The 25652-nt window shown below is 41.5% G+C and overlaps 1 protein-coding gene across 1 annotated transcript in view; it reads right to left on the bottom strand.

The window, feature by feature from the left end:
* Window positions 1-25652, bottom strand: part of IGF1R (insulin like growth factor 1 receptor) — a 455909-nt gene that overhangs the window by 33694 nt on the left and 396563 nt on the right. Inside the window, exons 8-15 of the mRNA XM_007959953.1 lie at window positions 24048-24286; window positions 19477-19644; window positions 19077-19281; window positions 14511-14794; window positions 12375-12511; window positions 11513-11672; window positions 5304-5409; window positions 4760-4830 (exon numbers count right to left, since the gene is read on the bottom strand). Of these exons, the coding sequence (XP_007958144.1) occupies window positions 4760-4830; window positions 5304-5409; window positions 11513-11672; window positions 12375-12511; window positions 14511-14794; window positions 19077-19281; window positions 19477-19644; window positions 24048-24286 (1370 nt within the window). The remainder of the gene's footprint in view (window positions 1-4759; window positions 4831-5303; window positions 5410-11512; window positions 11673-12374; window positions 12512-14510; window positions 14795-19076; window positions 19282-19476; window positions 19645-24047; window positions 24287-25652) is intronic.

The following is a 25652-nucleotide window of genomic DNA, read 5'->3' as shown; positions in this document are numbered from 1 at the left end:
GGCTTGGCATTCATTGTAACAAAAAAATACTTCAAGATCTATCCTGAAGTACAATGCTGTCAGTGATAGGATAATATCCATACACCTACAAGGAAGACCAGTTAATACTACTATTATTCAAATTTATGCACCAATCACCAAAGACAAAGACAAAGAAATTGAAGATTTTTACCAACTCTGCAGTTGGAAATTGACCAAACATGCAATCAAGATGTGTTCATTATTACTGGTGCCTAGAATGCAAAAGTTGGAAACAAGAAGACTCACCAGTATTTGGAAAATATGGCCTTGGTGATAGAAATGATGCCGGAGACAGCATGATAGAGCTTTGCAAGACAAATGACTTATTATTCATTGTGAATACCTTTTTTAACAACATAAATAGTGGCTAAACACGTGACTTCACCAGATGGAGAACACAGGAATCAAATCGACTACATTTGTGGAAAGAGGAGATGGAGAAGTTCAATATCGTCAGCCAAAAGAAGGCCAGGAGCTGAACTGTGGAATAGACCATCAACTGCTCCAAGTTCAAGCTGACACCGAAGACAATTAAAAGAAGTCCACAGGAGTTAAAATATGACCTTGATTATACCCCTCTTGAATTCAGAGATCATCTAAAGAATAGATTTGATGCATTGAACACCAATGACTGAAAACCAGAGGAATTGCAGGATGACATCAAGAATATCATCCATGAAGAAAGCAAAAGGTCATTTAAAAGACAGGAAAGGAAGAAAAGACCAAAATGATGTCAGAAGAGACCCTGAAACTTGCCCTTGAACAAAGAATAGCTAAAGCAAATGGAAGAAATGACAAGATAAAAGAGCTGAACAGAATATTTCAAAGAGCAGCTTGAGAAGACAAAGTCAATTATTATAATGAAATATGCAAAGACTTGGAGTTAAAAAGTTAAGAGAGAAGAACACTCTGAGCATTTCTCAAGCTGAAGGAACTAAAGAAAAATTCAAGCCTCAAGTTGCAGTACTGAAAGATTCTATGGGCAAAATATTGAATGATGTAGGAAGCATCAAAAGAAGATGGAAGGAATACATACAGTCACTGTACCAAAAAAACACTGGTCAATGTTCATCCATTTCCAGAGGTGGCATATGATGAAGAACCAATGGTACTGAAGGAAGAAGTCAAAGCTGCACTGAAGGAATTGATGGAATATCCATTGAAATGTTTCAACAAATGGATGCCATGCTGGAGGCACACACTCATCTATGCCAAGAGATTAGGAGGATAACTACTTGGCCAACTGACTGGAAGAGATCCATATTTGTACCCTTTCCAAAGAAAAGTGATCCCACACAATGCAGAAATTATCAAACAATATCATTAATATCACATGCAAGTAAAATCCTGCTGAAGATAATTCAAAAATGATTGTAACAGTATATTGACAGAGAATTTCCAGAAATCCAAGCTGGATTCAGAAGGATGTGGAATGAGGGCTATCATTGCTGATGTCAGATGGATCTTGGCTGAAAGGAAAGAATACCAGAAAAATGTTTACTTGTGTTTTATTGACTATGCAACAGCATTAGATTGTGTGTATCATAACAAATTATAGATAACACTAAGAATGGGAATTCCAGAGCTCTTAATTGTTCTCATGATTAAGCTATACAGAAACCAGGAGGCTGTCATTCAAACAGGACAAATGGATATTGCATGGTTTTAAAACCAGAAAGGGAGAGCATTGGGCTTGTATCCTTTCACCATACTTACTCAATCTGTATACTGAGCAAATAGTCCAAGAAGCTGGACTATATGAAGAAGAGCATGGCATTAGGATTGGAGGAAGACCTATTAATAACTTGTGATATGAAGATGACACAACTTTGCTTGCTGAAAGTGAAGATGACTTGAAGCACTTACTGATGAAGATTAAAGAATACAGTCTGCACTATGGATTATACCTCAACATAAAGAAAATGAAAATCCTCACAACTGGACCTATAAGCAGCATCATGATCAATGGAGAAAAGATTGAAGTTGTCAAAGATTTCATATTATTACTTGGTTTCACAATCAACACCAATGGAAGCAGCAGTCAAGATATCAGACGATGTATTGCACTGTGCAAATCTGCTGCAAAAGACCTCTTTAAAGTGCTGAACAGCAAAGATATCTCTTTGAAGACTAAGGTGCCCCCAACCCAAGCCATGGTATTTTCAATTGCCTTATACACATGTGAAAGCTGGACAATGAATAAGGAAGACTGTGGAAGACTTTTGAGTTGTGGTGTCAGCAAAGAATACTGAAACTGCCATGGCCTGCCAGAAGAACTAACAAATCTGTCCCAGAAGATGTGCAGCTGGAATGTTCCTTGCAAGTGAGAATGGTCAGACTTCGTCTCACCTACGTTGGTCATGTTATCAGAAGAGACCATTCCCTAGAGAAGGATATCATGCTTGGTAAAGTGGAGGGCTAAAGAAAAAGGCGAAGGCCTCAATGAGATGGACTGACAGTGGCTCCAATGATGGGCTCAGGTATAGCAAGGATTGTGTGGCTGGCACAGGACTGGTCAGTGTTTTGTTCTGTTGTACATAGGGTCGCAATGAGTCAGAGCCAACTCGACAGCACCTAACAACAACAACAACAAACTTCCTGGACACTTCACAGTTAAAACTACAAATGCCAACTTTCTGTGTTTCATTTCAAAGTAGAGCAGATTTTCCAGAATGGTCTTAACAGGATCCTACCCTTACAGAAAGGGAGAAGGAAAGGGACAAGGGAAAGGAGGTGGTCTTGCATTTTCCTTATAAATTCCCATTAATTATGTGATGACTCCTTACCTCATTTGATTTATTTTCTTTTTAAAACTATTATTTATACAAATAATACATATATATCTTCTTGCTAATTTCTGAAAAGAGGTAATAGCCTCGCAATAAGTAAGCATTCTTGTAATTCTGGTGTGTATCATTCTAGAATGTTTTCTATGCCTTATATACATACATAAGGAACTCTGGTGGCATAGTGCCTATGGCATTTGACTGCTGACCAGAAGACTGACGGTTCAAATCCATCAGCCACTCCGTGGGAGGAAGACTGGGCAATCTACTTCTGTAAAGATTTACTGCTTGGAAACCCAAAAGGGGTCACTATGAGTTGGAATTGACTCGATGGCAGTGAGTTTGGTTTTTATATGCATGCATGCATACATACCTACATGTATATTTGCCTATTTAAAGACACACTTTTAAGAGACCTTTATGGAAATTGGAATAATGTCATTGTTTTTGCACCTGATTCTCATTTGCAGAAGGCTGTTTTTGATTGGCTTTCTTATAACCATGACTGAATTAGAAATGTTCAAAGAACCCAAAGCAAAACTTTCTACACCTATATAGTGCTTTAAATTGTCCAAGTGTTTTCTTCTTTGATCAGGATAACCAATTAGAATAGTCATGCTTTATTTTACAACGCCTGCATATCTACTTAAGGAGCTGTGATGGTGCAGGGGAAAAGCGCTTAGCTGCTAACTGAAAGGTTGGAGATTTGAATCCCCAGCTGCTCCATGGAAGAAAGATACAGCAATCTCCTTCTGTAAAGATTACAGACTTGGAACCTCTACAGAACAGTGCTACTCTGTCCTACAGGGCTGCTATGAGTAAGAATTGACTCAATGGCAATGGGTGGTCAAAACTACTAGCACTTCTCCTAAAGCAGGAAGTAAGCAAATACTTTTTCTAAACACATAGCCCCAATTTCACGCACTTAGTTATTTGTTTGACAAACCTGATCCATGATCCCTGTGGGCTAGCTTCACTGCCCTGCCCTGAGGACCTTACAGCCCTTTCCCATGGTGACTAAATCACGCTGGTCACAAGATATAGCACAAAAAGCCAGGGACTAGGTTCTAACTTTGGCTTCTCAAATGACTAGCTATGGGACCCTGAGAAAGTTTCTTCTCTGAGTCTCATAAGAAAATCCACTATATAGGCATATAAGGACTGAATAGGAGGATGTTTATAAAAGTCCCTAGGAAAGTGCCAGTTAGTGTACTGAGGAAGAGGAAGACAGAGAGGGACATGGGAGGTACAAAAAAGAAGAAAACAAAGTGCCAGTTAATGGTAGTTAATATCACTAGATATTGATCAACCCCTCTTGTTTCAAACTTTTGGATTTAAGCAGACACGTAAGAAAAGATAGCAAAAAGGCATTGTTTCCATTGTACATGACCTAACTTTCAAGCCAACTTCTCAAGACCATTTCACTAAATAACCTTCATTAGTTATTACCAAAGGGAAAGTGAATAGGTCCAGAGGGTATAAATTGTGTGACCCTAGTGGGGAGAGAAGGATAGAAAAATTTCAAGATAAAAACAGCAGAGAAACCTTAAATAGTTGAAGACAATTGTAATGATATAAAACTCAAGCTGAAACTAGTTTATAAAGGAGTTTTTAGTCAGCTGCAGCATGTCTTCTGAATATACGTTAACAATTAGACAGCATTTTGTATTCTAGCATAAAATCTCAAGCAATTGAATAAACTGATTAATGTGTGGGCCACCACCATCCATTTCAGAAGTCTGTTTTTCCTTGGGGCATCCTATACAGTCCCAGAATTTTTGGCATATTCAGTGAATTGTAAAAACTTTGATTAAAAAAAAAAAAGTGTTAACAAAGCCAAATCTGGGGCCAAAGGTACCTCAAACTAATGCAAACTACATCCCCTAAGTTATCAACACTCCCCAAAGCTCTCCTTCTGGGCCCCAGGCAGTGAACGTAGCTGGGAAACTTACCATCAGCTGCGCTGAAGTACTCTGGGTTCACAGAGGCATACAGCACTCCATTCCCCAGCCTGCTGTTATTTCTGTCAGAAAGGATAAAATGGAGGTTGAAAAAAAACTCCTATCTACATATTTTTATATATACTTGCATCTTTGACATCAGTTTTATTGGTTCTAGTTGAGTGAGGTGACGTTACTGCTTATCGCAACTCTTCTCAACATGTACAGTTCAAGCCCAGCTGGACCAGCAGACATGTGCTAACATGCCTTCAGCACCTTCAGTGGCCTCAGAATAGGACTTTTTAAGGGACATTAGTTTCTTTACTTTGTTGGAAACAAAAAAGTTTATTTGGTTGAGGGAACTCAAACATCAAGTTGGAAAAGCTTACGTAAGTAGTAGTAGTACCTATGTGATAAGAGCAACTGGTGAGGGGGAAGGTCTGTTCCGTTCTAATTTTCCCCATAAAATTCCTTAAAGTCCTCAAAAAGATATCTTAACTTGGGTTCAAATCATTAAGTCATAAAACATGACTTCACGGTTCACCAAGATACTCACCTCTTTCTGTGACAGACGTATAGCATTATAACCAGCCCTCCCACTACTAAAAGAACAGCCACAGGCAGAGCAATGATCAGATGGATGAAATTCTCATATGGTCTTACTGCAAGAACAAAGGAAAATGAGAAAATGTCACCAGGTGAACAATCTGTGCTTTTCATTTTTCACATTCAGTTGAAAGTATGAAAAAGATTGCTGAAATATTCCCTTTATTGAATGACCATCAACTAGGAATTCCTGAAGGTAAATACAATAAAAAAAATTTAAGTTATTTGAAAAAAAATTAAATAAGGGAAGACAAAAAAATATTCTCATTTCTTAAAGTTCAGTGTATTCTGAAGGTCAAATGATGGATTGAAGTAATATAATCGTTGTGTGCAGCTTAGTAACTGGTTAATGGAAACCCAAACAGTTGTTAAAATAAAACAAACAGATTATTATATAGAGAGAGCTCAAGCCATACTCAAACCATACTGACCTTTATCTGTCTTAAGACAGTCCACAGACAATTAATAAAAGCCTGGGTAGTATCTGTTATCGACTGGATTGTTTCTCCCAAAAAGATATGTTGAAGCCCTAACCCCTGTTCCTATGAATGTAACCTTGTTTGGGAGTAAGGTCTTTGAAGATGTAATCAGTTAAATTAATATGAGGTATACTGGAGGAAGGTGGGTCCTAATCCAATTTGCACAATTGGAATGCTCCTTAACATCAAGGATGGTACTTCACCTTGCTTACTTTGGACATACCACCAGGAAAGACCAATTGCTAGAAAATAACATGATGTTTGGTAAAGCAGAGGATCAGCGAAAACAAGGGTAACTCCCTATGAGATGGATTGACACAATAGCCATAATGAGCTTAAATATACCAAAGATCATGGAGATGGCATAGGACCAGACAACGATTTGTTCTGTCATTCATAAAGTCACCATAAATCACAGTCAACTTGATGGCAACTAACAACAATGATACAATCCAATCCAAGAAAAGAGGAGACACAGAGAGGAAAGAAGACAGTCATGTGAAGACAGAGGTAGAGATCTGGAATGAGGCATCTACAAGTCTAGGAACATCAAAGATTGCCATTCATAATCACAAGCTAGGAGAGAGGCATGGAACCGAGTCTCCCTTACAGCCCTCAGAAGGAATCAGCAGGGCCGGGACTCTGATTTCGGATTTTAGCCCCCAGAACTGTGAGACAATGAATTTCTGTTCTTCTAAGTCACTGGGGAGCTCTGGTGGCTTAGTGCCAAGGCATCTTACTGCTAACCAGAAGGCCGGTGGGCAATCTACTTCTGTAGAGATACCCTAGTTTGTGGTACATTGTTATGGCAGTCTCAGCATACTAAACAGTACTCCTTGCCAAAGTTTCTCTGAATTCTTCCCCAAACACTACAATCTAGTTAGAGGTATGATGCACAATGCCCTCTGCAGCACTTACTCATTACGCTCACCAAGCACTTACATGATAGATGCTACTAGGCTGGGCACTTGGGATAATGAACCACAACCTTGACAAATTATGCCAGACACAAAAAACAGTAAGTCAACAGATAGCTTAACAACTAGAAAAGTGGACCGCACAGAAGGTGTGGATGCAAAGAGGAAGGTAAAGGGAGAGAACAGAGTCTAAAGCAGCATCCCAAGGAACAATTCATTTAGTGTGAGTCTTAAAGGAGAAATACATGTTTCCTTTGGGAAAACATAGCTTTCCAAGCACAGGAAGAGCTTGGAAATGATACTAGAGAGAAGTTAGGGCCGGCTTACAAGGGGCCTTATGAAAGCTAAGCTATGTGAATTCTGTTCTGTAGATTAAAAGGAGTCAGTGAAGGCTTTCAAGCCGAGGAGTGAGTTGATCCAATCTGGTAACCAGAGAGGTAGCTGTGCCAATGGCAGTTTGGAAGGGCTGGAAGCAGTGAGGGGCACCTTCCATGTCCTAGGAATGCCAGGGGCTATTAAGCATGTTCTACACCACCTAGTTCGGACCTCATGAAGAAATTGCTGCTCTGTTTCTACAGCCATTAAAGAGGCAACTTACAAGGAAAGATTCTCTTTCCCAGGGTAACACAGGTAGCTGGTAAGTCATGCGTGGGATGAGAACCCAGATTTCCTATACCTACAACTCATATGTTCCACATGAAGCAAGCTACTTGGAGGCTCTCAACTCAGGCCATGGTGATAGCCATGGAGAGGATGGACTGAAGACATATTTGAGAGGTAGAATCAATGGGATTTAGGTTTTAATAGCAATGAGGAGTTGGAAAGAAAGAAGTGTTAGGTATGCCTGTAAGGTTCCAGGCATGGGTGAAGAGTGCATTATGGGGTTCATCAACTAAGCTAAGGAACAAATGAGGGAGAGATGTTTTGAGAGCAGCAAATGTGATTTTGGTTTTGTGCATGAGGAGCTTGAAAGACATCCTGTAAGACAGCCAAATAGAGAAGTTTAAGTGGAAATGGGCTTGGAAACTCATTGGGGACTATGTCTATTGTAAGTCAATCACTGATGAGTATTCTGCTACTACAAGTCACTCCTACTCTTATGTACAAGCTATTATTATTTTTTAAAGTCATTAAAGCTATCTTTATTTTTTAAAAAGGTATTTTTATTAAATATCTTTCAAAATAGATGCAGGCTCCCATTTTCCAATTTCTGAAAACACAAGTTATCATCGCCATAGGGACACTAACACGTTCTTTCTTTTTTCCCAAGGACTATCTCTCCTATTTGTAATTCCTATGCTACTAGTCCAGTTGTACTGTGTTCTTTTTGACATTTCATATTTCATTAGGAACATGGAGAAACTGGAATGCATCCAGAGAAAAACAAAATGCTTAAATGGCTACAAAATTGGTCTATGGGATTTGACTATGAGACCAAAAGACCTGAGATTATCTCTGGAAAAGAGATGTCTGAAGGGTAATTTAATAGCATTCAAGCCCACAAAGGGTTTCTAAAAAGAGAGCAGCTGCCAGAGAGCTTCCAAAGCTTCCATCGCCTCTGAGAATTAAACAAGAGGAAATGAGACTAAACTGTATCAGGAGAGAGTCTTGTTTGACATAAGTAAAAACTTCCTCAGAGCAAAGTAGACATGCCAATTTAATTTCCCTGTGGTGCATGCCAACTTCTGCTGGAAAAATTCCATCAGAGGGGCTCTTGGATTTCCTGTTGGCATTCTAGCACTCACAGGGTTAAAAAGGAAGCAGTAATGGAACATGCCATCTTCAAGGATGAGGTGAGTTCACTCAACTTTCAGTTGTGCTTTTTCAAATAACATGGCCCAACAGCAAGACCCCCAAACCCAGGGTCTCCTATGAGACTGATGCATAGAGTGAGATGGTGGAGAGAGAAAGCAAGGCACAATGCTGAATAGGTCTGTTTGAATATTGTGAGGATTCCAGGCACTAGAATAGGCTCACTAGAATAGGTGAGACTAGATTAAGTGGACAAAATGGGAGAATTCAGACTACAGTCAGCCCTCCATATCAGCAAGTTCTGCATCCCTGGGTTCAACCTACTGAGGATTAAAAATATTTAAGAGAAAAAATAAATAAGAAGAGAATGGCCAAAGCAATCCCTCAAAGGCTAAGAGGTTGTGTAACATGCTATTTACATAGCATTTATACTGTATTAGGTATTTCAAGTAAACTAGAGATGATTTAAGGAGCCTAGGTGCCATAGTGGTTAAGCACACGCTATTAACCAAAAGGTTGGCTATTTGAATCCACCCAGCTGCTTGGCACATAACAACAACAACAACAACAAAGCTGCTTGATGGGAGACAGATGTGGCAGTCTGCTTCCACAAAGATTTACAGCTTTGGAAACTCTCTTCACAATCCTCTCCTATATGTGTATTGTGAGTCTGAATCAATTCGATGGCAGTGGGTTTTGGTTTTAGAAATGATTTAAAGTATACTGGAGGATGTGCATAGGTTATATGCAAATACTATACCATTTTATAGAAGGGATTTGAGTATTCATGGATTTTGGAATCCAGAGGAGTCCTGGATAAGTGTATTTTAATGGTCAAATTACCTAACCATTTGTCAGGTAAATAATTTCAATTAACCCAAAATAAGTACCTTTTTCCTTGGTGCCTGAGAAACAACCCTGGGAGTAACTAAGCTGCCTCTATTAAAATCTCTATACCAGACCTGAAAGATTTGTGCTAATAAGTAGGGGCTGGCCAGACCAGAGAAGACTCACCTGGAAGGCCAATAGCAATTAATCTTGGGTGCCATAATTTAGCCTATCATGCATATGCAATGAGGGCTGATAAAAGCCCTGAACACAGACGCTCTAAGGGTTTTCTGGTTGGCAAAAGAGGGTGATGTACCCTCTTTGAGACACGGAAGCTCTGCATTGAGAACCCTCCCAGACCTCACTGGTGCATTTCTTTATGATGATTCTGATTTGTATTCTTTTACCATAATAGATCTATAATCGTAAGTGTAGTACTTCTCATGAATTCTGTAAGTTGTTCCAGTGAAATATCAAACCCAAAGGAGGAGTTAAAGTGAGGTGTGTCAGATGGGCTCCTGAACTTATTGTAGCGTCTGCCTAACTGGCAGTCTAAAGGACAGAGTCTTTTTTACCTGTAAGATCTGCCCTCATTCTGGTGGCCAGAGTCAGAGAGTGGGTAAACAAAGCTTACTTTTGGTTGGGACATAGAAGAACACAGGATCCATCCACGACCCATTCCCAGAAAGGAACTGACTCTGGTGGCCAGAGTCAGAGAGAGAGCACATGGGTGGCTGGTGTCAGAAATTATTAGGAAGTGGGAAAGTCATGACTTGGTCAATCTCCATATTTTGGGGATTGACTAATGCTGATTTTTATCCATGAAGTTATCCATGAAGCTCCTGTTTACCACTGTAACCTGAACCCAGGCACAAAAAATGTGGCCTCAAGGTTTGAAATTCCATGTACCTCTATCCTTCTAATATCTGTCACTACTAGGATTTTCAAATATCAAGCACTTCTTGGACTAATGGATCTGTTGAGTCCTTCTGTTAAGTCAGATTCCAGATCAGAGCACTACAAATGCAGACACCAGGAAGAATCAATCTAGTGGGGCCAGTTCACTACCACCACCCTGCAAGGGTGGCCTGCTATTTTTTGTGGGGAACAACAAGTAACAGTGTTATGCCTAATTTGATCCCATTACCAAAACATGAAATAATCTAAAGAATTGGGTTTCTAAGAAGAATAATGAAAACTCAGTATGGAAATAATGAGAAATATATATCATACCAAATAAAATACTACTTTTTCTTCATCAAACAACAAGGATATGGCCACTAATCCTTCTACATTTTACAAAATTCAGTTTTAAAAAGTGAAATCATTGTTCAGAGTCTTCTAAAAAAAATCTGTCTTGTCAATGGTTTGAGCATAAACTCATAATATTGCCAAGGCTCAGTACCAATTTGTGAGCACTGCATGCACTAAGAACCTACTGGTGTTTTTAATGCGCATTTGTATTTTACCAAAAACAAAATACAAAAAAAACAAAAACAAAATAAAAAAACCCACTGCCGTCAAGTCAATTCCAACTCATACCAACCTTTATAGCCTTTCCAAGGCTATAACAAATCTTTATGGATGTAGATTGCCTCGTCTTCTTCCCATGGAGCAGTAGATGGGTATGAACTGCCAATATTCTGGTTAGCAAGCAAATGCCTTAACTGCTGCCCCACCAGAGCTCCTTGTTTTTTACTAACGGGAGAAGACTGCATCAGCCTAGAGTGCTGTTCTGGAGACTCCTGGCCTGGGAGCAGGCTAGACTAGATGATCCTTAAGGTTTTTTTCAACCTTTAGGGTTATAAGTACTAAAGTCCAAACCAGCATGACTGACAAGGAAGAGGAAGTGGTTTGGTCAATTCAACACTTTGTAAAGTGCTTTGGAACATCAACTAAGTTGAAAGCAAATGTCTTTTGCCTACTCTACAGTAGTTGTACTATCTCAAAAGGGAGGGGGGCACAGACCCATGCTCTTACTGTAAGATGAGGTACATATTCAAAGTTCAGCATCCCCCAGTCTGAGTATGACTACTCCCTCCCCTTACTGTGACCTTTCTGAATGTTAGCTGACACTGTTTGATCAAAAAATCTGAAAAAAAGAGAGGCACATGCCTAGGCTTCCTGAATGCTAGCTCAACCTGTTTCCAGCTTTCCCACACAACTCCCTACACAAAGCTTACTTTTGGTTGGGACATAGAAGAACACAGGATCCGTCCACGACCCATTCCCAGAAAGAGAAGTGGCCTGAATCCGGGCCGTGTAGTTCCCTGGGTTGAGCCGGTTAAGCTTGGCCCCTCCATACTTCCGGTACTCCTGTCTGGAAACACACTCTCGCTGATCCTGGGGGAAATAAAATACATGTTAATTCCCCCCCACATGTGAGAAACCTGTGCTTCCACCAAAGCCCACTGCACCATGACTCTGTCTACCTGATAACGAGCCCTATCTACCTTCAATCAAAGGGAAGAAACCAGACTAAAGAGGCAGTTCTCCAGTAACTGTAAGCACACTCATGTTTTAACCAAAACTTTTTGTAAACAAAAAGAATTCTAGAAGGATTAAAGGGTATTAAAACAGCATATGTGATAAGGTCACATTCTGCAATGAAACAGGCAGCTTCTTGACAGTATGACCAAGTCCATCTCTTTGCAAAACCAGTTGCTGTGGAGTTGACTCTGACTCATGGCTACTCCCTGTGTGTCAGAGTAGAACTGTGCTCTGAAGGGTTCTCAATGGTTTTTTTTTTTTTTGGAAGAAGATTACCAGGTGTTTCTCCTGAGGCACCTGTGGGTGGACCTCAACTGCCAACTGCAGTCGAGCACATTAACCATTTATACTTTTCAGACTCCATCTCCTTGAGCATTCCTGTTGTATTCCTCCCAGAATATTGAGTTGGAAAAAAGACCTAAATCCTCATTGACTTACCATTATTTTCTTTTTTTTAAGTCTTAGCCAGGATGTAAATTGTGTTATAATGTAATACGTTGTTCTAAACTGTGATAGACATATACACCCAAACTTGGACTATTACCCCAGTCTTACCTCAGCTTGTGATCCATACTTTATTTCATACATTAGGATCAATCCATTGGGATTCTCAGGTTCTGGCCACTTTAGAAAGATGGAGTTTTCAGGCCTTGACTCCCAGGTCACTGGCCCAGGAATGTCATCTGCTCCTTCTGTAAAACAATTTAAACAATTAATAAAGCCATATTTGGGTCTCTAGGAAGGGAGACAAATATTGGGGTAATTTGTGCAAGACTGTGATCACACTGAGGACCTCCAGTCTCAAGATGCCATACTACGACTCCCCTTTCAAATAAATCTGATGTCAAGTGCAGTCAGGGAAAATCTTGGAAACTTGCGTAACTTTCTCCTATTCTGCTTCCACTTTTTTAAGAAAAAGCTAAGAAAGACCATCAAAAATAGTGACAGGTTCTATATGATCAGAAGCAGTAGTAGTATCATGAGCCCAGCTGAGGCACAGATCCTTTTGTGGTGCACACTGACATGAGGCAGTTGCAACTTTTCATGCAGGCCTGTGAGGAAGAAACTGAGAAGTTGAAGCTGAAAGAGAGCACACTCCCAACCATCTTCCACTACTCCTTTAGCTGCTAGTTGAGTTGTGGTAGTTGCTGTCTTATGTCTGTAAAGCAGTGAGTGGTGGACAAATGACACTGAAAATTAGAGCTGGAAATGGCTCTGAGAAAGCAGCTGTGTACCTCCCCCCTAGAAGGGCTGGGGAAAATGAGGTCTGGGGGACTGATGACTGTTAGTCCCAGAACTGCACCCAGGATCCTCCACTCCCAAGCCTCCCAAGCATGTCCACATTCTCTCTACTAACTACCACCTCCTGTAGTTGGTTCACCTGAACCTCAAAGGTGAGGTGTAGCGATACTCAAAAAAAAAAAAAAAAAAAAAAGAGCTCACTGCCGTTGAGTTGAATCTGACTCATAGCAACCCCTCCTTGGGTTTCCAAGGCGGTATCTATATGGAAGTAGATTGCCCAGTCTTCCTTCTGAGGAGTGGCCGGTGGGTGTGAATCCCCAGCCTTCTGGTTAGCAGTCAAATGCCTTAGGCACTATGCCACCAGAACTCCCTTCCAGGTGTAGTGAAAGGCAGCTTCTAACTGACAAGGGAAAGCTGATGGCAAACCTGTGGGACTACTCTAGTTATTGACCCTGAAGAGCTGTGATAGTTAATTTTATGTGTCAACTTGGCTAGGCTATGATGCCAAAACACTCAATTAGTTAATGTTATGGTATAGTTACATGAGATTAAATCAGCTAGTCTTAAATAAGGCAGATTACCTTCCATAACATAAACTAAAGTGATACAATGCAATGATCTTCCATAATGTAATGTAATTTATCAATTAGTTGAAGGCTGTTAATAGCAGAAAGTAAGTTTCCTTGAGAGGTGCTCTGTCTCCAGACTATAAATAGATATTTTGGCAGAACTCTCACCTTACTCTTCCTGTTGCTTGACCTAGGGTTTTTCAGATGCAAGCCAGCAGGAGTTTCCAGACTCACCTGACCTAAGGATTTTGGACTTGCCAGCTCTCCACAATTCCTTGAAGTAAATCTTTTTATCTTTCTCTCTCAGTATATGTCTGTATATGTGTATGTCTATATAACTCATTGGTTCTGTTTCTCTGGAAAGCATTAAACAGGAGTGATGGTCACTCTGAATTAAGCCAGTTTTCCTGGGGATTTCACTAAATCTGTGAGAATTCAGGAAGGGCTAAACTAATCTACCTGTGTACAAATGGGGACAATGGACAGGTGAATGGACATGAACCAATGAGAGTGAGCACAGTTGACCTTGGAGGTACACTCACTGATGTTGAGTACTTTCTACAGAGAGTGTAGTATGGGAGCAATGCTACCATGAGGTCAATGTCACCATGACAGCAATGTCACCACAGGAACAATGCCACCATGGGAACACCACCACCATGGAAGCAATGGCACCACAGGAGTACAGGCTATGGTCTTTGAGCTGCCGGCTTACTGTGCTGCCTACCAATGATCACACATTTGTTAGGAAGCAGAACTGAAACTAAGTGTCATTGACCTGAGTGTCAGACTGTATGTCCAAACCATGCTGTCTTCCCCACTGTGAGTGTCTTCTCACTGTGAGTGAGTCAGGAGCAGGGTGTGCTGGATCACACCTTACCTGCTGGCATGGTCCTTGCAAAGACAAAGTTGGAGGCACTGCAGCCCAGCTTTTCAGCCTCGTGATTGCAACTGTGAATATCAATGCGGTACAAAGTGAAAGGCCGGAGGTTTGAAATGACAGTTCTCTCCTTGTTATCCACTCTGCTCTCAAAGAAGGGGAACTCTGTCTCGAGCTCTTCTGGGTCTGTGACATTGTAAGTATCTGCCATTGTGGTGTTCCTGCTTCGGCTGGACATGGTGGTATTGGCAATTTGCATGACATCCCTCCTCTTCCTTTCAGGTCTGCAAGAAAAAGAGAAACTGGGCTCTTAAGTACTTCTATCTCTTTGGCCTTTTCTGTGACTTAAAGAAGAGTAACAGAGAGAAAAGGTGGCAGCTAACTACCACCAGGTTTTTTACTGGTCCTTGTTTGTCTAGAAGGGAAAATCCTGGAAAGGAGAAGCCAGTGTCTGGGGAAAGTACCTCCCTAGTCTGTTTGGCCTATGCATTCCCTACAAAAACACTGTCACTGATTCTGTGCAGTGACATACTGGGCCTCCACCAACAACATAAACCAGGCAGGGTGATGTCCCAATACAGATACGACCACTCCAATGGGCAGAAAATCTCAAGGTCAAGGCATGTGTTCATGGGCTAAGTACATTTGTTTTCAAAATTTTGGGAAGGGGGAAAGGGGTTGGAAATGAGGCTAATAATCTACCCATCCTTATACCCTGCAAGCCAGCCAACCTTCCTGGAAGGGAAGAACTCAAGAAACCCCATTTATTGCTACAGACCCCTTTTCCTGACACACACCCTAAGTAATTTCCTGTCTCCCCTTCAAATCAACACAACACATATACCCACTTGCATCTGTAAGTAAGAAGTTGCTTAGGGTTAATCACCTGCAAAATAATACTGTGTGAAAATCTCTCCCTCATTTAACTGGGATGACACAATTAAGTCCACTCAATTGTTTACTTATTTATTTATAAACATCACACTTCTGGGGATTGCATAGCTGTTAACTTGTTGACATCAAGTTAAGGATTAGGAAAAGGAGGCAACACAGAACATCAATCATGAAGACAAAGTCCGGGGTAAATAGAATGGCCTTAAAATATTTTATTTTATTTTTTTTTGTCAACAGCTACATTTCCGAATAGGGTGGTGAACAGTAAATATTACAACCGACTACTCCTAGGTCCACGCATGGTACCATCCACTGCTATCAGAAAAGCTCTCACAGAAAACATCTGCCAATGTTTCAGCTACTTAAACCAACCTATGTGATTTAAAAATTAAAGGTAACAGTAAATGGAAGGCATTCACCACCAAAAATCAACTTCACAAAGCAATTTTTCAAACTCTTGCTTTCATTCTATTTCAAAACAGAGTGGATATACCACACAATGGATAATATACCAATCTAACTTAACGGGTTCTAGCTTCAATATAAATTGTTCTTGGAATGATTGCAAGAAATTAAAATAATTTCTGGACAATTCTGCTGAGACAGAAAGCCCTCCATTGTAACTCAGTCATTCTGTCATCTGTACACCACTTTTTCCTAGACTTTGCCAGAACTTGCATAGACTTCAGACTGCAAGGGAAAAACAAGTACCCTGATTTGTTCTCCCTGCCCTCCTCCCATGTCTGTCTTTACTGTTTCTGTCAGTCAGCAGTAAATAATTTACAGTTCCCCTCTGTAGGAGGCATAAAAATAACACAAACATTAAGTTACAAAATTGTGGCCTCTGACCATGGGGCAAAATATGGTATTTATATATATCAAATGAAAAGAAATAATAGCAAGCTTAAGTTGTCTTAAAAAAAATTTAATAAAAATCCAAACCCATTGCCATTGCACTGATGCCGACTCATGGTGACCCCATGTGTTACAGTAGAACTGTTCCACAGAGCTTCTTTGGCTGCGATCTTTATGGAAACAAATCACCAAGTCTTTTGTAGTCTTTGAACTGCCAATCTTCAGGTTAATAAACCATTTGCACCACCCCAGGGACCTTAAGAACATGTCTTGGGAGATTGGAAGTCAGGACAGCAAGGATGGATGAAAACTTTCCTCAGGGGTAAGATGGCACAGAGGAAATGTATTCTGAACCCAACTGCACTAACAGAGTGCATAAATCACATGTCCCCTACAACTTTGCCTCCATATTGCTTGGTCTTATGCTCCACATCTGATGAGAAAAAAGGTACTATCTTGTCACTATAAACTGAAAAATAACCTTTCTAACTCCTCTGACTGTGAGCACTCATACCCTGAACTTCTGGCAGGTCGGTGGGGTAAGACATTAAGATAACCAAACAGTTTTTGATGAAGGATAAGCAGCTGATTTCTGCCCAGCCTGTTTGGGACATTCTAACCTCATCCTTCCACAGTAGCAACAGGCTGTCCCCAGTTGAGCTTTCTGCTGGCCCGGAGGGAGTAGATTGTGCTAAAGAGCAATGTAATGAAGGGGAAAGAGCCTTGGTGTGTAGGAATTTAGAGCCAAGACCCACAGTGACTATGAATTAATTAAGGTCTTGGAAAGGTCACCACACCTTTCTGAATACCAGTTTTCAAACATCTTTGCATCCTTTTCCAGTTCTAGAACTTTCTAATTCTAGGACTCACACATAAAATCCAGAATGCTTGGGCTAAAATTTAAACTCTAATTCCCAAAAACAAACCCGTTGCTGTTGAGGTGATTCTGACTCATGGTGACCCTATGTATTATAGAGTAGAACTGCTCCATAGGATTTTGGTTTTTAATTGTAATCTGAAATTAAGCAGATCAGCAGGCCTTTCTTCCATCACATTACTGGATAGACTTGAACCTCCCACCTTTAGGTTAGTAGTCAAGTGCAAACTGTGTCACACACTGGACCTTAAACTATTCACAGACTGGAGACACAGGCATTAAATCCTGATGAACCCAGTGGGGTGGGTCAGGTGGCCCCACAGTGAGCTCTGCCCTCAAAGTCCTACTGGTTTTAACTGCTAGAGAGGAAACAAGGGGAAGAAAGCCACCCCACAATGAAAAAGATTAATTCTGAAAAAGGAAGTACTTCCTATTCTAAAGTGTCTTTATTTCTTATTTTACTGACTTTTCAAAGACTGCTATCTTTAACCATTATGCAAAAATCAGAAAGGTCAACTGATCCCCGCCCCCCAAAAAAAATCAAACCAAGAACATTAAAAAACCATTTGTTATTATAACTTAAGAAAGCCTTTAAAGGTGAAGTACAGAATAAATGGTCACCACAGGCTTGTAGAAGGATCTCTGGTGGCACAGCAGTTAAAAGCATACAGCTGCTAACCAAAAGGTTGGTGGTTCAAACCCATCAGCCACTTGGCAGGAAAAAGAAGAGGCAGTCTTCTTCCACAAAGATTTATAGCTTTAGAAACCCTTTGGGGCAGTTCTCTTATGTCCTGTAGGGTGCCTATGAGTTGGAATTGACTTGATAGCAGTGGGTTTAGTTTTTTTTTTTTTTTGTTTACAGGCTTGTATAGAGTCCCCAGGTGGGGCAAAGGGTTAAGTGCTTAACTGCTAACCAAAAGGCTGGAAATTTTACTCTACCCAGAGATGCCTTGAAAGAAAGGTCTGGCAATCTACTACTGAAAAATCAGCCACTGAAAGCACTATGGAGTACAGTTATACTCTAACACACATGGGATTGCCATAAGCAGAATACACTTGATGGCAATTGGTTGTTACTGGTACAGTCTTCTTGGGCCCTCTCAGGACAAGCGGCAGTTAGGAGGAAGAGTGATCACAGTGGAAGAGAACATGGCCAGGTGGCAATGTGCTGGAAGCCACTGGCTATGCAGACATTTGAGGGTGGAAGAACCGGGAGCTCACAGATACAATACTGGCTTTGAATTGAGTTCCTCTGTCTATGTTGGAGGCATGAGGTTGTTTCCAATCTCTGGATTATGATCTTTCAGGAAGAAAAGGGAGCCATGGGTGGTCACTCCATTCACCATCTGCTTTGTCACACAGAGCTGGGATGCTCTGTGAGCCACTCCCCCCCTCCCCAGGTGGCAGACATTGAGACTGGAAAGCCTAGCTGATAAGGGTACCTGGAGGAAGGGACTGCTTTGCTTTGACAGGCTGCCTTCTACCTGCTCCCCAAGATGAACATGACCTTTTCAACACTTATCCTCATTTTTTTTTTTCATTCTTCCATTACCCCTTTTTTGCCAAGATGAGGTGGCAGGGAGAAGCAGAAAGGGGTGAGATGGGCTCAGATCTCTGCTCTTCCACTCACTGGCTTCCATGAGCACAGGCAAGTAAGTTGGGCTCCCTACCTCTGTTTTCCTGCCTCTATAATGGCGAGTAGCTGGGCATTTGTAGGCAGCAATACCTCTCATGCTAGTGACCTCAATAATAGAGCCTTTACGCCCTTTTCTTCAGGGCTAATTGGCTTTCACAGTAACTCCACTTGACCAAATCCACATGATATTCTGTAGCTCACTTGTCTAACTATTCACCTACACCTTACCAGGGGGCAGGGGGGACAGCAATGGAACCTTCTGGGTAAGCACTCGTCTACATGCTTTCTCAAAGGATAATCGCACCTGGGCACAAAGATGGAATTGTGCAGGAAATTCTCAAAGACTTTCCGGTACTCGGCCTCCTCTTTCTCGGCCTGTTTCTCCGCTTCAGTTTTGGGGCAGGCACAGCAAGGCCCTTTCTCTCCACCACACACCTCTGTCTTGGGATTTTCTGTCACCTCCTCAACATCAATGGTGCCATCAGCATACTTCCTGATGGGGATTTTGTCTTCTCGGAAAAAAAGAAGGCAAAACAAGAGTGGAGATGAAAGCCAAGTCATATGTGCTTATGAGGAGAAGTAACAGATCTCAGCACCTTTATTGGAGAACTGAGCTGGTTCTCAACTAAGGGTTTAAGTGGTAACCTGACATTCTTAACACCAGAGCTTTGAAATTTTCAAACAACGAGAATGGGCATCCTTACCTTTGGAGCAATAATTATGCCGGTAAAGATAACTGTCCTGGGGCTGCCGCTGCCACCTCACAATGTAGTAGCTCAGGTTACCATTTGGCAGAGAGGGAGGGTTCCACTTCACAATCAACTGAGAAGAGGAGTTTGATGCTGAAAGAACATCCAGGGGAATGGAAGGAACTGAAAAGAGGAGCGAAGTTTGTTTTAGAAAAGGAATGAATTTAAAATCCAGGCTGTCAGCCTGGCTTGTTAACCCTCAGATCACTTGACACACATCTCAATAGCCAGCTGGCACTATAAGCCACATCTGACCTAAATGAATAAAATCCCATATAGCAAAATTGAAGTATTCATTCTCAAAGTCCATAGCATTAATTTGTTAGGTAAAAAGTAGAAAGCTTGGTCATGTAAATTTGCAAAATGTGTGTGTGTGTGTGTGTGTGGTGTATAATGTGTTTCTGTGTGGTATGTATGGGTGATGTGTGTGTGTATTTGCATGGTGTGTTTGTGTGCAGTGTGTGTCATGTGGATGTATGGGGTGTGGGTGTGTGGTATGTGTGTAATATGACTTTGGTGTGTAGGTGGGTGTGTACTGTGGATGGTGTTTGGGGTATATACGTGTGCACAGATTGAGGTAGTTCCACATCACGATAATTTTCTTTCTTAGCCGTTATTTGTGGACTGAGAAATAAATTGCCATTAGTATTATAGGAGAAAAGTGAAGTTTTGTTGATTAAAAAAAAAATTTTATGAAGTGAAGACCCTATGGTTTTCTAGTGACACTTAATGCAAACCAACAAGAAGCCTCAGGTTTGACCTAGATAAGAAGATAGCCAAGAACATGAAAACACAAAATGAAAACTGAACTTTGCTTTGACATAGTACTAATTTAAATGCTAATATTCTTCTTTATAATATTTAATTCTCAGGGAATCCTTGGAAAAATAACCATTTCAGAGTTGCAAATACAAAAGAATTGTCGAGGCACAACCAGGGTTAGGATAGATGACTTAAAACCTACAGCTAACTCAAACATCTCATTTTTATTATTATTACAACTGTCATTTTCCAAAAGGTTTAATTTCAGCAGTTTTAACAAATAGTAAAATTGACTGGTTTGCACTTCATCTGAGTTTTGAATCTCTGATAAGAATGGCAAGAAGTCAAAAGGAAAAGGGGATGCATATAAAAGGAGCAGAAGAAACAATATGTGTATGCAAGGGGAAAAGAAAGGAGAAAACTATGCAAAGGGTGTGGAAATCCACCAATTCTATAGTCATGCTTGAATAGAATGATTAAGACATGGCAATGAAAAGCAGTATAAAAACTCAAACAATGCATAAGCCCTGATTTCAAGCAACAGACTCTATTTCCAGCAAAAGGAATACTGATTTATAGGCGGAACATTGTAATTGTGTGCAGCTTGATTTACTACTGCCCCAAACCCATCCCCAGAGCTGAAGTGTGTGTAAAGAGCAAATGCTATCAAGTTGACTTCGACTTAAAGTAACCCCATGTGTGTCCCTGTAGAACTGTGTGCTCCACTGAGTTTTCAATGCTTGATTTTTTTCAGAAGTATCTTGCCAGTCAATTCTTGCAAGGCATCTCTGGGTAGACTCAAACTTCAAACTTTCTGTTGGTAATGGAGCACATTAACCATTTGCATGACCCAGGAATGCCAGACGCATCCCCAAGCCAAGCCCATTGCCATCAAGTCAATTCTGACTCATAACGACCCCTGTTGGGTTTCCAAGGCTGTAAATCTTTACAAAAGTAGATTGCCTCATCTGCCTCTGATGGAGCAGCTGGTGGGTTTGAACATCTAACGTTCTGGTTAGCAGCCAAATGCCTTATGCACTGCACCACCAGAGCTCCTTCCAAATGCATCCCAGTACAACAGAAAACTTACTCTTTGGATTCGCACTGATTTTGATTTTTCCAATCCATAAAAGAAATCTTAACTTAAGCAACATTTTCATTCAACATGGTTTTGAAACTTGAAAAGGGTGAACAGCTTAAGGGTGCTTTAAAAGTATATAATACACACAAAGTTCTAAATACTTTTAAAGATGATACTTTGGGAGATGAATATGACTAATACTAGCTTTTTCAGAGTAAACACAACCACTAGTGTTGGCTACATTAAGGTTTCCAAAACTGAATTGAAAACGAATGGTTTATCCCTATATATTTCAGTGACGGGTGTCATAAAAAAGCAGTTCTATTGGTTATTATCTGTTCTTACTACTTGAAAGAACAGGAGCTGAACAATGTAGTGAATTGACTCAATTTATACAGTTCTTGGTTTTCCATCTAGGGGAAAGGAGAAGGTTTTTAAGAACTTGCCATAAAAAAAGAGAGATTACAATTTTTTCCAAACTTGCTACATTAAATGGCTGGGAAGGATTACTTCTCAGCCTCAGCAGCCAGCAGCTGTCTGAGTGAAGAAATGCCTCTAGCTCCAGTGGGCTAGGAGCAGGAGGCAGAGCTGGACCCCAAGATTGAAGGGCTTTCACCCAGCCCCTAGAGCCTGGCACTTTGAACTTGGACTTAAAGCCTCCAAATTGTAAGAATAAACTCGTTTGTTAAGGCCATCCCATTTGTGGTATATTCTTGTCAGAGCAGCACTAGGTAACCAGAACAGAATTTGGTACTGAGAGAGTAAGGTGCTGCTCTGACAGACACCTAAAATGTGGAAAATAGGAGTGGAGTGCATCCTTGATCCAAGACCCCAGCATACGGCATGACAGATGGCAGGAGCAGAGCAAGAGACCAGCATGACAGACAGCAGGAGCAGAGCCCAGAGACCAGCATGAGAGACAGCAGTAGCAGAGTCAAGAGAACCAGCATGAGACAGTGACAGTCTTACCAGCCAAAGGAGGAGAAAGCTTGATGCCTTTGGTTAGGCAGCTTACTGACGGAGTGGGTTGCCTTCAGGCATTAACTGGTAGAGAAGACCAGCATAAAATGAAGTAGCAGGTTGGCCGACCCACAGAACAAGAAACCTACATGTCCTTTATGCAGAAAGATTTCCAGCAGAGTGGGTTGCCCTCGGGCATTAAACGGCAGAAGCAGAGAGACCAAGGAAATGGGAGCAGAGCTGCCTCAGCCTTAAGGGTAGGACCATGGCCTTTGGGGATGGAACCACCACAGCCCCCTAGGTTTCAAAGAGCTAGACTTTAACCAACTTGGTTCTGGAGTGTGGGGCTGCTCATTCATGTGAGCCAGTGGAATGGAGCCATAGCTGCTACCCAAAGATGAGGGGGTGGGCCTGCCAGGCCAAGGGGGTGAGGTCACCACTCAGGAACTAGGGGACTGGAGCCAGCCAGTGGAGAAGACCTGTACAGATACCATCCATTGAAGATCTGTACAGGTGCCAAGTTGACAAGGGGTGGAATTGTGGTAGTTATGTTTGTGTGTCAACTTGGCTGGGCCTGGATGAGTGGCTGGGCAGCTGGTGGTAATTATTCCCCATGATGAGACTGGCAACCAGCTCCAGGGTGGGATCTACCACAAGCAGCTGAGTAGCTGCCTTTGGGATGTGATCTGCTTATTTAAGGAGAAGCCTTGGGAATGGTCTCTAGCCTATGGCACGCATGGGCCCTGCGTGTAGCTATGTCACTGCTCAGCAGCCTTCTGTGCTCTGCCGACTTTGGGACTTATAATGGACTTAAGTTAATGGCCTGCCATGTGGTTTGGTAACATCAGGACTGTGCCTTTTTATTTGTAACCTTGGGGCTTCTCAGTCTCAGCAGCCAGCAGCTGTCTGAGTGAAGAAATGCCTCTAGCTCCAGTGAGTCGGGAGCAGGAGGCAGAGCTGGACCCCCAGGTTGAGGGGCTTTCACCCAGCCCCTAGAGCCTGGCACTTTGAACTTGGACTTAAAGCCTCCAAATTGTAAGAATAAACTCGTTTGTTAAGGCCATCCCATTTGTGGTATATTCTTGTCAGAGCAGCACTAGATAACCAGAACAGTCACCATGATTTGGAATGACTATATTAAGTAGCATAGGAGCTCTGGTAGCATAGTGCCTAAGGCACTTGACTGCTAACCAGAAGGCTGGCGGTTCAAACCCACCAGCCACTCCTCGGAAGGAAGGTTGGGCAATCCTACTTCCGTAGTGATACTGCCTTGGAAACCCAAGGAGGGGTCACTATGAGTTGGGGTCGACTCGACGGCACGTAACAACAACAACATATTAAGTAGCACAGTGCATAAGGCACTTGACTGCTAACCAGAAGGCTGGAGGTTCAAACCCATCAGCCACTCCTCGGAAGGAAGGTTGGGCAATCCACTTCCATAGTGATACTACCTCAGAAATCCAAGGAGGGGGTCACTGTGAGCCTGGTCTGACTCGATGGCACATAACAACAACAACAACAACAAATTAAGTGGCAGCCTACAATGACAACAACATTGCATACTGACAAGACAAATATATAAAAGACAAAATGGCCCAGGACATTTTGATAGAGAGACAGAGATTTTATTACTAGTCTTAAACTACATCCTACAATAAGAAAGTAAGTGAGCTAAAGAACAACTACAGGATGGGAGATAGGTGGTAGTCCAGTGCCTGGATACCTGATGCATTGGTGCGAATGTATAAGATTTCACTCTTGGCCCCACGGATGTGGTCATTCTCCACCATGGTAAGAGTCACTGCCTTGACGTAAACAGCATACTGAGTCCAGGGCTTCAGTCCATGCAGTAAAATGCCTGGCTCCCCATCCTTGTTCGTAGGGAGGTCCACATCCACCATGTTCCAGCTGTTGGAGCCACAGGCGTCCTGCCCATCATACTCTGTCACATTTTTAAAGGGGCTGAAAGATAGTCAATAAAAGTCAGAGAATGTTCCAAGGTGCTGACGTCAGAGCTCTCAAAAACCTTCCCCAGTGGACTAGTGTGTCACACTGTTTATAGTGGGAATTCTATATAAAGCAAATAATCAAATAGATTTTTACAGAAGTATAAAATTGAGCAACTCCACTCCAGTTTCACCAGTGATGTACTATAGAATTGAATACACTGCCTCAGGAAAAGCAAATTCTAGAGTTACTAGGGTTGATAATGTCCTTTAATAATATACATATATTTTCTTCTCTTCCCATTGTGGTATTTTAAAAACAAGCATGGTCAATGAAAACATCATATATTGAAAAAGGATAACTTTTGGAGAAAAATAACTTTCCTACAGAAAAATGGAATGAGATTCTAATGAGTAATTTTTTCACAAATAATTCTGATGCTTAAGTATCATATAATACTGAAATATTTCATTTCCAGATTGTCTCAGAAACTATCATCAACTCCTTAGTAAAATTACTGGCCAACACTGCCAAAGCACTGGTAAGACTACCCAAGAGAAAATAGTGTTTTTGTACCCATGCATGGTTGGGTAGGGATTCCACATTTATCAGATGAAAGGGCTGAAATGCCAGAGGCCATGGACTCCCAAAACAGAAAACTTTGCTTCTACCATGATGGGAGACCATGAGTGGGTCCCCGATATATGAAGGCTGAATGCCTAGTAATCCTGAGTCCCATTCTTCTCATTGGTTATGACCCTCTTCAGGGCCTTAGCTCCAACAGAGGGATAGGGTACAAGTTGCTACCATTGGTGAGTCCTGTTCCTAATCTGCAAAAAGTCAAGAAACTAAGGAAAAGACCTACAGCACTAAAATAGGACCTGAGTAAGGGGAAGACTAAGTAGACTGGGGAAACCACCTGGATACTGGGAGTAAAGAAAGTAGAAGGAGACTAAAAGGAGCTGCAGTATGTTTTGGCAGGTGGATATGATATTATGGCAGGAGAAGAGCCTCCCAGGAGTCTTTGGGAGAAGTCATGGAAGGTCCCAGGCACCAAGGTCAGTTGGTCTCCATTCTTCTTTGTCTGGAGGACTCCCCTGATAGAGCAACAGAAATAAGATGATGGAGCAACCTAGGGATTACTCAGGAAGTCATGCATTTTGCAAGGGGTTCCTGGAGTAGTAATGGAAGGCATGAAGGTTGTAACAACATTTCCTCCACCACAGTTATGAAAGTTTGGACTGACCAATTCTCCAGAAAGCAAGCCTTTTCCCTGTGTTTTATTATTCAAACATCTCTAATTATCTGCCAAAGAATGAAAGGCCTCAAGCTAACACTTTCCCACTTGTGGTGGTCACTGGCTATGACGACAGTCATAGGA

Source organism: Orycteropus afer, unplaced genomic scaffold (assembly GCF_000298275.1).
Source record: "Orycteropus afer afer isolate SDZICR_OR568_19922 unplaced genomic scaffold, OryAfe1.0 scaffold00019, whole genome shotgun sequence".
Taxonomy (NCBI): Eukaryota; Metazoa; Chordata; class Mammalia; order Tubulidentata; family Orycteropodidae; genus Orycteropus; species Orycteropus afer.
The sequence above is the reverse complement of the archived record's forward strand: the minus strand, read 5'-3'. Positions and strand labels throughout refer to the sequence as shown.